This window comes from Triturus cristatus, chromosome 1_2 (genome assembly GCF_964204655.1).
Source record: "Triturus cristatus chromosome 1_2, aTriCri1.1, whole genome shotgun sequence".
In the NCBI taxonomy this organism is placed as follows: Eukaryota; Metazoa; Chordata; class Amphibia; order Caudata; family Salamandridae; genus Triturus; species Triturus cristatus.
In genome coordinates, this window is record NC_140580.1 from 662,710,248 (window position 1) to 662,721,021 (window position 10,774).

Below are 10,774 nucleotides of genomic sequence, written 5' to 3' on the forward strand. Positions count from 1 at the left end.
ATCCTAAATACGAAGTAAACGTTAAGTCTTATACTTACAAGATCACAAAAAGCAAGACCTATTGGCTATGCCAATGCTGGTTTCCTGGGCTGTGGGGCTATAGGTGGGTCAGGGCTTGAAAAATCCACTCACCCGCTCGTTATGGCGAGCCAGATTTAATCAGGAAGAGCTCATTTTAGGGCCTGGCGAGAAGACAACAGGTGTTTTGCTTGCTCACAAAATGAATGACCAAAAACGATGCCTTTAAAATCTTGTTTCTTGTCACGATTTGCTCCACTTTGGGTCAAGTACATTACAGTTAGGTGCAGTAGTGTATTCTAGTTACTAGACCTGCAGGTGTAGTAACATTTTCATGGTTTTTCGAGCCCTGTATAGGTACCTGGCACTATCACGTGTCCCAGAACCTACATTGTCCCAATGTGGTTATTAAGTTATCCAGTTACACTCTGGACTAGCAAAAGTAGGGGCAAAGCGAGTAGTCTAAACTAAGTGCGGGAGGCGGTAGATTAATTGAAACAGAAAAAAAACAGCTTACTCACACCCGGCTGACTAATATCCGTCCGACCAATACATTGTAAGAGACCTGTGGTCTGACAAAAAAGGCAGTATAAAATAAAGCCATAACATTGCGACTGCAATTCCAAAACCCCACCCACAAAAACAGCTTCTAACGTCTTTGCGGAGCAATGTAGTCATACTTGCAAAGCACCCTTGAGAAAAATAACGAGGCGCGGTTGGTATTGAAATGTACAGTGCTCGGAAAAACTTCAGAGTAAATTAGAAACGCTAACCCCGCCACATATCAAATCGACGGTTCCCACTGGGAAGGCCTCATCTTTACATGTACAGCACGCGTGTTCCACCTTCCCAACCGCATCCCAAAATCTCTTGCCCACTTACCCATTATGTGACTCATATTTACCTCCCCGCACAATGAACCTACCACCCACAGTAGTTTTGTCTCGGTAAACTCATTTATAGTGTAACAGGACGAATTCACGAAGAAAAGTGTTTTCGGATGGACGCCCTCGTGCTCCTGTAAGCAAAGGTCTTGCATCCCATCTTTCAGCGGCTTCGTAGATCTCAATCAGGGAACGTAGACCACCCAAACATTATTGTTGCGTTTACATTTTAATGCATAATCCTAAAGGCATCGTGGGGAATGAGCTTCCATTAGCACCACGCCGTCCCTTATCGAGGCCCCGACTACACCTCGCGACGGGCTTAACGCAAGGAGCCATTACTCCTGCCTCGTGTTACCTCACCTTGAGCCCTACCACCCAGCTAGCCCTTCACTCACACGGCACTCCCGCAAGATCCGCGTGAGAATACCCGGGTCCTGCCCCTCCGAAGAAACCGCCCAGGCCGCCACGGCCTCCCGAGGAGCCGGGCCCGCCTGTGTCCATGCTGCCGATTATTTCAGGCACCGTCAGTTTCCCTCCAGCTCTCGCTATGACCTCGCTGCTTCGTTTCCACGGAGCCTGCTGCTACGCATGCGTGCATAGAGAGCACTTTACGGCACTTCACGACAGAAAGATTGCACATGGTCACGTCAATGACAAGAAAGGGACGCCGACAGAAGAAAAGGACAATTCAACAAATGTTCCTCTGGACTGTAAAATATTAATTAAAGGGGAGGCACGTAGCAGCCATGTTAGGTGGAGATAATACTAGACACGACAAATGGCACACCAGAGAAAACATGTTAAATTTGCCAAATAAATCGCTCGACGTTACAAAGTTTAATACGGTCACGTACTTTTTTGATTATGTTTGAACGAAGCGGGCAAAGTATATAACAAGCATTTACAATGCAATGGTCTCGGCATTGGTAAAGTTAGAGCTATTGGCATTGCTCATGACATTATTTTTGTTTATGTTTTTGTTTTTAAAACATTTAAAGAAACGGCATTGTCATGAGCAATGCCAATAGCTCTAACTTTAACAATGCCGAGACCGTTGCATTGTAAATGCTTTTTTTTTTTTTTACTGTTTCTCTTTTTTGCTATTCGCAGGGTAAACGCCGAGTGAGCGTGGGTTTCGCGCTAAACTCGAAAGTTTATGTTATTTAGTCCTTCATGGAACATAATATAAGACATCCTTCGTAGGCGACGAAGAATTATGCCCGGGCGCTAATTCTATGTCAGGACAGGAGGCTCCGATTATGCTTTCTCATTTCTTTATTAGAAATGCCCAGCAGCCAATCAGAACCGTTTATGAAACGAAAAAACTACAGTACCCATGAGCACCAGGGTACCACGTGACCAACCATAGAGTCTCTCATATAAAAGGTACAATAGGAGAAAGTACGTCCTCTTTCTTTGCTGCTCCGCAGCCAGTTAAGTGCCTTTTTTATATTACTCTTGATACATTGTTGCAATTATTCTTCTGTGCGATGTCGCTTTGACGCGCTCGTTTGCAAATCATTGTTTATTGCTAGATACATTGTTGCGCGCTGTCTCACGCGGTTTATTTATTTATTCATCTCCGCTTGTCGCGCGGTGCACTTGCAGGGGAGCGTGGTCTCACCTCCCCAGGGCGTGACGCTCGCTCGAGCGTCGGTGTCCGTGTTTTGGTGGAGTGGGAGTAAAGGGGCTGAGAAGCTCGCGCAAGCGCGCGTGCTTCTCTGTTTACAACTGAATCTGAGGCGGCCGTTACCGCGCATGCGCGGCGGCCATTTTCTTTGTTTACAAAGCGTGTTTTCACACGGAGCTTGACAGAATCGGTTGTTCCTCACACCGCTGCCCACTGCCTCAGCTTCTCTTCAGCCCCATCGACGCCCTTTGCTGTTTAAAGGCCTGGGGCTGTACAATAACGCATAGGCTCTGCCTAGAGTGACTGTCAGCAAGCCCTCCCTCCACAATTAATTAATTTATTTATTTTTTGGTCAGGTTTTTTCTGTCCTTCTAAGTGGCTTGCTGTGGGGTTTTTCACTCCCCCTGAATTGTGCCTTTGGCATTGTAATATTTATTGACATTGGAGTGTCATTTTGTGGGCATTACTTTCACTTTTCCTGTGAAGCAAGGTAAAATGGAGGAGTATTTTGATGAGGATGATTACTCCTTTGAGGATGAGGGCTCAAGTTTCCTCGAGCAGGATTTAGTAGAAGCTTTGGACCAAGGAGTTCAGCACTCCGTTAATAAAGCCCTGGTCCACGCTATTAATCCTCTGAAGCGTCATTTGACGCAATATGCCAAGCAACAAGGTTGGTTGCCTTCTTCTCGTTCTTCCAAGTCACCAGTAAATCCGCATAGGTCGGATTTTAAACGTTTGGCTAAATCTCTTGCCTCAGAAAAGGCTTCCTCCATTCCTTTGGTAGGCGCTTCTACCTCGGCAGGCTGCCATACTGACACTGAAGGTCCTTCTTCCTCTTCTGACCAAGATGTTCCTCCACCACGCAAGAAGGCTCGCAAGGAGCATTACGTGGACGCTCCTACTCACCCTCAGGTCCTAACCTTTGAACCATCGGAGATTTATCACCCCCATTCGTCTTCATGGCTTCCTTCTCCTGCGGTAGCGGAATATGTCCAGGCGCACATCCGTCAACCCTTTGAAAAGGATGTTAGGGCTCGCCTCCGCTCCGAGTGCCCTCGCCCGGATCTTGCACATCACCTGGCAGACACTCCTGAAATTGACCCCACAATGCTTTCCTATCTGAAAAAATTTGCAAAGGACCCAAAAAAGGGTCTAGACAGATCTTGGCGTTCCTGTCAGGATAAAATGCTGGATTTAATGGGACCCCTTACCAAGATCCTTGATCTTGGTTTTCAGGCCAAGGAAGCTGACTCCCTTGTGGATCCGGATGAACTCATAGAATGGGCTCAGAGGGCTATTTGCCAGTTAGGCAACGCAAATTGTGCAATCTCAAGTGAGCGCCGCCGCTCTATTCTTCTAAAAATTGATCCCAAATTGGCGGAACTCTCTACTTCCGAATCTGGTCCTGTGGCACAAGGTCTTTTATTCGGCCAACCGTTTCTAAAGGAACTCACTAAGTTTGTTGCAACCTTCAGCGGTTTGGATAAGGCTCAAGCTTCCATCAAGCGTGCCCTTCGTCCGGTTTTTGCCAGGGCCGGACGACATAGGGGACGCTCGTTCGGCCGTGGTTCCAATAACCCCTCCCAAAGAGGTTATCAGTCCCAGAGAGGCGGTGGTCAGGACTCCGGCTACAACTCCCGCTCAAACTTCTATCCTTCCCGAAAAGGGAGAGGTCAATTCCGGAGAGGCCGCTCCGGGGGCAACCAAGGTGCTTATCAAGACTCTAATACCTCAGGTGAGTTTGATTTCTTTTTCCGAGGTGGTTCTGGGGGGCAGAATACGTTTTTTTCTCCAGAACTGGCGTCAAATCTCCAACGATGCTTGGGTTCTGCAAACTGTTCAAGGTTTCAAAATAGAATTCTATCAGACCCAACATCAATCCCTCCCCCCAACTCCTCTCCATTTTTTCTCTTCAGGACCAAAAGTTTATTTCGGCAGAGATAGCATCCCTTCTCGCCAAAGGGGCAATCATTTCAACTGTCCCCCACCCTCACGGGTTCATCAGCAATGTTTTCTTGGTTCAGAAAAAAGGGGGTGGCAATCGACTGGTCCTCAACTTGAAGGATTTCAACGGAAGTGTCGTTTACAGACACTTCAAAATGGAAGGGATCCATCTTTTGCGCGATCTTCTTCGCGAAGGGGACTGGATGGTTCGGCTCGACCTCAAGGATGCGTATCTTTCCATTCCCATTTACGAGCCTCATCGTCGTTTTCTTCAATTCAGTTGGCAGGGGATTTGGTACGAATACACGGTTCTCCCTTTCGGCCTCTCGTCAGCACCCTGGTGCTTCACGAAACTTCTGAGGCCCGTAGTGGAATGTCTGCGTGCTCGGGGTGTCCGCCTGATAATCTATCTCGACGACATTCTTCTCATGGCGGACAAACCCCTCACAGTATTAACACACCTGGAATGGTCTATCGACCTTTTACAATCCCTGGGTTTTCTTGTCAATCCGCAGAAGTCTATCTTGAACCCTACTCAGGTAATCGAGTTTCTGGGTTTCCAAGTGAATTCCCTATCCTGTCAACTTTTATTACCACTCCAAAAGATTCGGTACATCAAGAGGGAATTGAGGTCTGTCCTTTCCAGACAGACTGTGTCGTTGAGATCGTTAGCACGTGTAGTCGGTCTATTGGCGTCCTCCATTCAGGCGATATTCCCAGGTCCGCTACACTACAGAGCACTTCAGAGATTGAAGATTCGTCATCTCCAAAAAGGTCTTCGTTATTCAGATCTGATTCCTCTTTCCGAGGATGCGAAGAGCGAGATGCAATGGTGGTTAGACCACATGGAGGCCTGGAATGGACGAGCCCTGTTCGGCTCCGCTCCGGATCTGGTGATAGAATCCGAGGCCAGTCTTTGGGGTTGGGGAGCCCGGTGCGGTCCCATCTCCACCGGGGGTCGCTGGTCCCCCCAGGAACTGTCTCTTCACATCAATTGCCTAGAACTTCTAGCGGGGTCCTTTGCGATTCGGTGCTTCTCCCCTCATCAGACCAATTGTTGTATTCTTCTCCGCATGGACAACGTTTCAGCGGTCCGGTATGTCAACAAGTTGGGGGGAACACGATCCAAGATTTTGGCGGAGATCGCCAAGGATTTTTGGCACTTCTGTCTTCAACAGAAGATCACAGTTATTGCCGAATATCTTCCCGGTTGCCGCAATCAGATTGCGGACTGGAACTCTCGCCATCTTCGCGACTTCAGCGATTGGCGCCTTCACCCGCGCATTTTTCGCATTCTCCGTCGGACTTGGGGTCAATGTCACCTGGATCTGTTTGCGTCTCGCCTAAATACTCAGCTCCCTCTATTCTTCAGCTGGAGGCCGGATCCGAAAGCCCTGGCCACAGATGCATTTCTTCAGACTTGGCCGTCCACTCTGTGTTACGCCTTTCCCCCATTCATGTTGATTCCCAGGGTTCTGGCCTACTCGAAACGTTTTCAAACAGAGCTAATTCTCATTGCTCCGCTGTGGAGAGCTCAAGCATGGTTCCCAGATCTTCTGGAGATGTGTTGTGCGGTCCCGTTCCTTCTTCCCCAGAAGTGGAATCTGTTGTTGGATCCCCTGGGCGATCCGCATCCCCTGGTTCTATCCGGCAATCTCCCTCTGTTGGCGTGCCGAGTTTCGGGGATCGCTGGTCGCTCCCAGGCCTTTCATGCGACGCTTCCAAATTCATCAGTGACGCCTGGTCTCCCAGTACTCACAAACGATATAGAGCCTCATGGAAACGTTGGTGTGACTGGTGTGTTCAGCGGGAAGTTGATCCCGCTTCAGCAGATGTGGCTCTGATTATTAATTTTCTAGCTTCTCTCGCTTCCTCTAGTTTAGCTTATCGTACGGTCAACAACTTCCGTTCCGCCATCTCTGCCGCCCACGTTCCCATCGATGGCAAACCGGCGGGTGAACATCCCTTAATTTCCAAATTGCTTAAGGGCATTCGTTTAGCGAATCCTCCGTGCCCTAAATATGTCTCGCTTTGGGATGTCTCCATTGTTTTGAGATTTTTGGAGGCTTGGCCTTCTAATTCATTACTATCTCGCAAACAGCTCTCTGCTAAATTGACTATGTTGTTATGTCTCGTTTCTTGCAAACGAGTTTCTGATGTGCGTGCGCTAGACTTAGCAGGTCGCAGATTTACACCTGAGGGTGTCACTTTTCTAATTTCTAAACGCACCAAGACTGCTACCTCTTCGGTTACTTATCCTGCTTTTCCTCATCACCCCAACCTTTGCGTTGTTCAATGTGTCAAAGATTACGAGGTATGTACTGCCCCTTTACGTTCTGATACACAGGGTCAACTACTTATTGCCTTGCAGAAACCTTTTCGTCCTGTTACTCCTGCTACCTTAGCTCGCTGGGTTAGATGGCTCTTGTCTGAGGCTGGAATTGATGTTTCCATTTTTGGTGCTCATTCGGCTCGCGGGGCCATGGCCTCTAAAGCGTTCTCGATGGGTGTTTCATTACTGGACATCATGAAAACCGCAGATTGGTCTTCTGATTCTATGTTCAAGACCTTTTATCACAAGCCTATCGAACATATTGCTTCTGTAGTGGTGGATCAGCTTTGAACAAGCATAATCGGAGCCTCCTGTCCTGACATAGAATTAAAAATTTGCAAACATTCGTGACAAGAATTTTCAATTCTATTAAGGACAAGGAGGCGAGGATTATCCCACCCAAAGTCATGTTTTGATTCTCATGTTTATTATTGTCACAGTTGCATTTGATTTATGACAATGCATTGATTTTTTCTCTGTTTACCCTTCCCTTTTATTGCCTTCACTCTCTTTATTGGATGAGTATTACGGCTGTACTTTCTTTTCAGGTTCTGACCCGAAATAGTGATTCTGCTGTTATCCTGCTTACTCCGCTTGGATGGTCTGCTGCCTCCTCTGTTCGGCGTTTGCTGTGTTTCTAGCGTCAGGTTGATCACCGGCTGTGGCTGATGGACTCTGTTACCTGGCATGTTTCGTTTTCCATTGGACTTCATGTTTTTCCTGGAACTGTTCCTCACCAAAGAAAGAGGACGTACTTTCTCCTATTGTACCTTTTATATGAGAGACTCTATGGTTGGTCACGTGGTACCCTGGTGCTCATGGCTACTGTAGTTTTTTCGTTTCATAAACGGTTCTGATTGGCTGCTGGGCATTTCTAATAAAGAAATGAGAAAGCATAATCCTCGCCTCCTTGTCCTTAATAGAATTGAAAATTCTTGTCACGAATGTTTGCAAATTTTTAATTGGCTTTGAGTTCTTTGATTGATGTTCTCCTTGACAGCTTCCCTACAATTTATTGTCAAATGATAGACATAAAAGAAAGACCAATCGAGCATTACAAGAACTGTGTTGATCAAGAACGCCGATACAATCTCTCTGCTGGCGAATGGCTACAGAGGTCAAAATAACAAAATCAACGTCACCAGTCTGCGACACCCTATTTTCAGCTAGTGTGGCATATATAAACTTATTACATACTGGGTATATAGACTTCTGAGATGCAAGAATCTGCCAGGCGAAGATGTTTTTAAAAGCATTAAACAATTGTTCGTTAAACTATTCATTGCGTTTTCATACTCTCAATTCAAAATGCTCTTATTATTGACGTTTCCCAGCCCTTCTCACGCTAATCAATATTAATTCGCCATGTTTTTGTACAGAAAATCTAGCGCTGCCTTTAAAAAGAGGTATCTGAAGCGCCTTTGAGTTTTGGACAAAAGGGAACCGTGCTCATTCATCCTTGACCAGAATCCATTCTTCTGAAACAGACAGAGACCCAATTAACAATGTCATTTTCGGCTGGAACCATCCATTTACACCCGAAAATTGTTGGTATTTACTCCTAAGCAGCCACAAAACGATAAGGAACAGTGGGAACTGCATTTACTACTGCATACTTGTACACTATGCGTACAATTATGCAGGAGTAAACCACATGCAGGGGGTGGGGAAAGGACAGATCAAGGCACGTTGTTCTATGCGATTTGGAATATCAACAAACTCACAAGTTTGTGAGCACTCGCCGAACCTTTCCCACCTCCGTGCAAGGGGTCGGAGATTTTCTCCTGCAAAGAACTAGAGTAAATTCCTTTACAACGTGGGAAGTGAACTGAAATACCCCGAAATACGGACTTGTGCAGTGTGTACTATTCCGCGCTGTGGGAATACGAATGTCCCAAATTGTGATAAGACATTCTCAGTAGTACCCCTGGAAACCTGCTACGGACCCAGCTATAGTAGTGGAAATGTTTGTGAAATGCAAAAAAAAGTGGTACATCTGCATATCTATGTGGGATGCTTCCACGAGTGCAGATCTGATATTTGGTGAATTGGGCTGAGGATGCGCAGTGGAGAGGGGTCAGTGGACCCAACCGGCCCTGCGGTGGTGGGAGAAGGTATGGTGTGGTCGGTCATGGTGGCTGGGATGATGAAGGACCAGTTTTCAATGGCTTCAGAGCCAGGCTTCATAAAAAGTTATTTTTTGCTTTCTTTTCAAAATCCGTGCTGCTACTTACTATACACATGGCCCGGGGCCTATTAAAACCCTGGCTTTCCATTTTTTTCAAATAAAAACAAACAAACAGATCACATTCCATCTCCATGCATATGTATAAATATATAAACATAGAACAGAAACTTACAAATAATAAAATAAGTGCTCAGGGCAATGAATCCCACAGGCCCCTAGATGCACCCTCTGAAGGCATTTCATTAACTTGACTTCTCAGTCTTTTGACGCAGGAGAAGTGAAAGCACACTGACTTTACTCGTGCAATTTCTGCCACTGGCATTTCAGCGTAATAGGACTAAGTTGCCAGTAAGGGTTTTGCAATACTTACTATATGAGCAAATAAAAACATGATTTGATGTGGCATTTATCGTTTGAAAACAGATTGGACCCTACGCAGACTGTTTGTCTTCTAGCCCTCGAAAATGTATGGAATCTTCAGCCTACGTTGGCACAATTTACGCTACATACATTCATCGGTGTAAGGTCAGCAACCATCCAACACCGGGATACGGTTTCTTTTGGCGCTGTGTCAAGCAGCCTCTAACAAACACATCCGTAATTTATATACATCTGCCAAGTGACGCTCAATTCCCTGACTGACTATCCTTTCCTTCGAGTTAAAAATAAAAGACGAAGAATTTGAGAAGCACATTTTTTGATATCTCGTCTTACAAAACCCATCCGTTGCATGTTTACCCAAAGATTCTGACGGGCTAACACTTTAAATAGACACCCATTTTGCTTCAGGAAACATCCAGTTGGAGGTCGAATAAAAAGCTGTAAAAATATGCTTTTATGGAGTAACAATCTACCAACTCAACTGCTTTAGAAATTGAAACGGCATAGAGTGTTTTATTAATGATATGTTTTTTAAACCGGGTGATTGGTATTTTCTTGCAGGTGAAGCGAAGTAACACAGATCGGCAATGTGTCAGCAGTGGCTCTACGGGCTCCGCTAATCCCGACACCACCGCCTTTCTTCGAGGTCAGCCAGAAATGCCTCGGAGAAAGGCAGCGGCGGATTCGGATTCGGGGGCGTGTTTTTCTCTTCTCTCCTCTTGCCATTGGCTGGAGGAGAAAATGAGAAAAGTAGCCAAAAAACACGCCCCCGAATCCGAAAAGGACGGGGCCTGATCGGAGAGACGAACCTCTTTTCCAATGGCTGGCCAGCATTCAAGAGGCCAGGCAATGGAGAAGAGGGGAGAAGAGGGGCGGGTTCAAGCCCCTCTTCTCCAAAACATTAAATCTCCGGACTTCCGGTTCTGCCTTCGGCAGACCGGATGGTCCCGAGACCTAAAAATAGATTAGGAACTGTGATCTTGAGGTGTAATGGGACAAAGGAGGGTAGATCAATGTGGGGACAGAGTAAATTATTTTCTAGTAAACGCGCCAAGAGTTTTCAATTCTATTAAGGACACAGAGGTGAGGATTATGCTTCTCTTAACTTTACTGGCAAACAGCAGCCAATGAACAACTTTAAAACTCAGCATACCCCAGAAGTACAACCCCCTCCAGAGTATGCACCAATCACTATCAGTCCTTAGTGTATATATGGCTTGTCATGAATACGTCACTTCCGGAGGACTACAGGAGCGTGACCAGCATGCTTACAGAGCAGAAAATGGAGTACCACACCTTTTCACTGACCGCTGCAAAAGCCCAGCGCTTTGTAATATGGGGGCTCCCAGCAAACGCATCCCTTGGGCATATCACTCAGGACTTATCGGAACTTG

General features: G+C 46.3%; 1 protein-coding gene across 2 annotated transcripts in view; it reads right to left on the reverse strand.

Moving 5' to 3' along the window:
* The window catches only part of LOC146867816 (mitochondrial import inner membrane translocase subunit Tim23), a 71,788-nt gene extending 70,234 nt beyond the window's left edge, over window positions 1–1,554 (reverse strand). The window contains exon 1 of one of the 2 annotated variants that reach the window (XM_085608382.1): window positions 1,301–1,554. In XM_085608382.1, coding sequence (XP_085464508.1) covers window positions 1,301–1,406 — 106 coding nt within the window. In that variant the 5' untranslated portion in view covers window positions 1,407–1,554. Of the gene's footprint in view, window positions 1–1,265 lie in introns of both variants that reach the window. The other variant, XM_085608392.1, reaches the window with a different exon arrangement.
* Window positions 1,555–10,774: the final 9,220 nt, after the last annotated feature.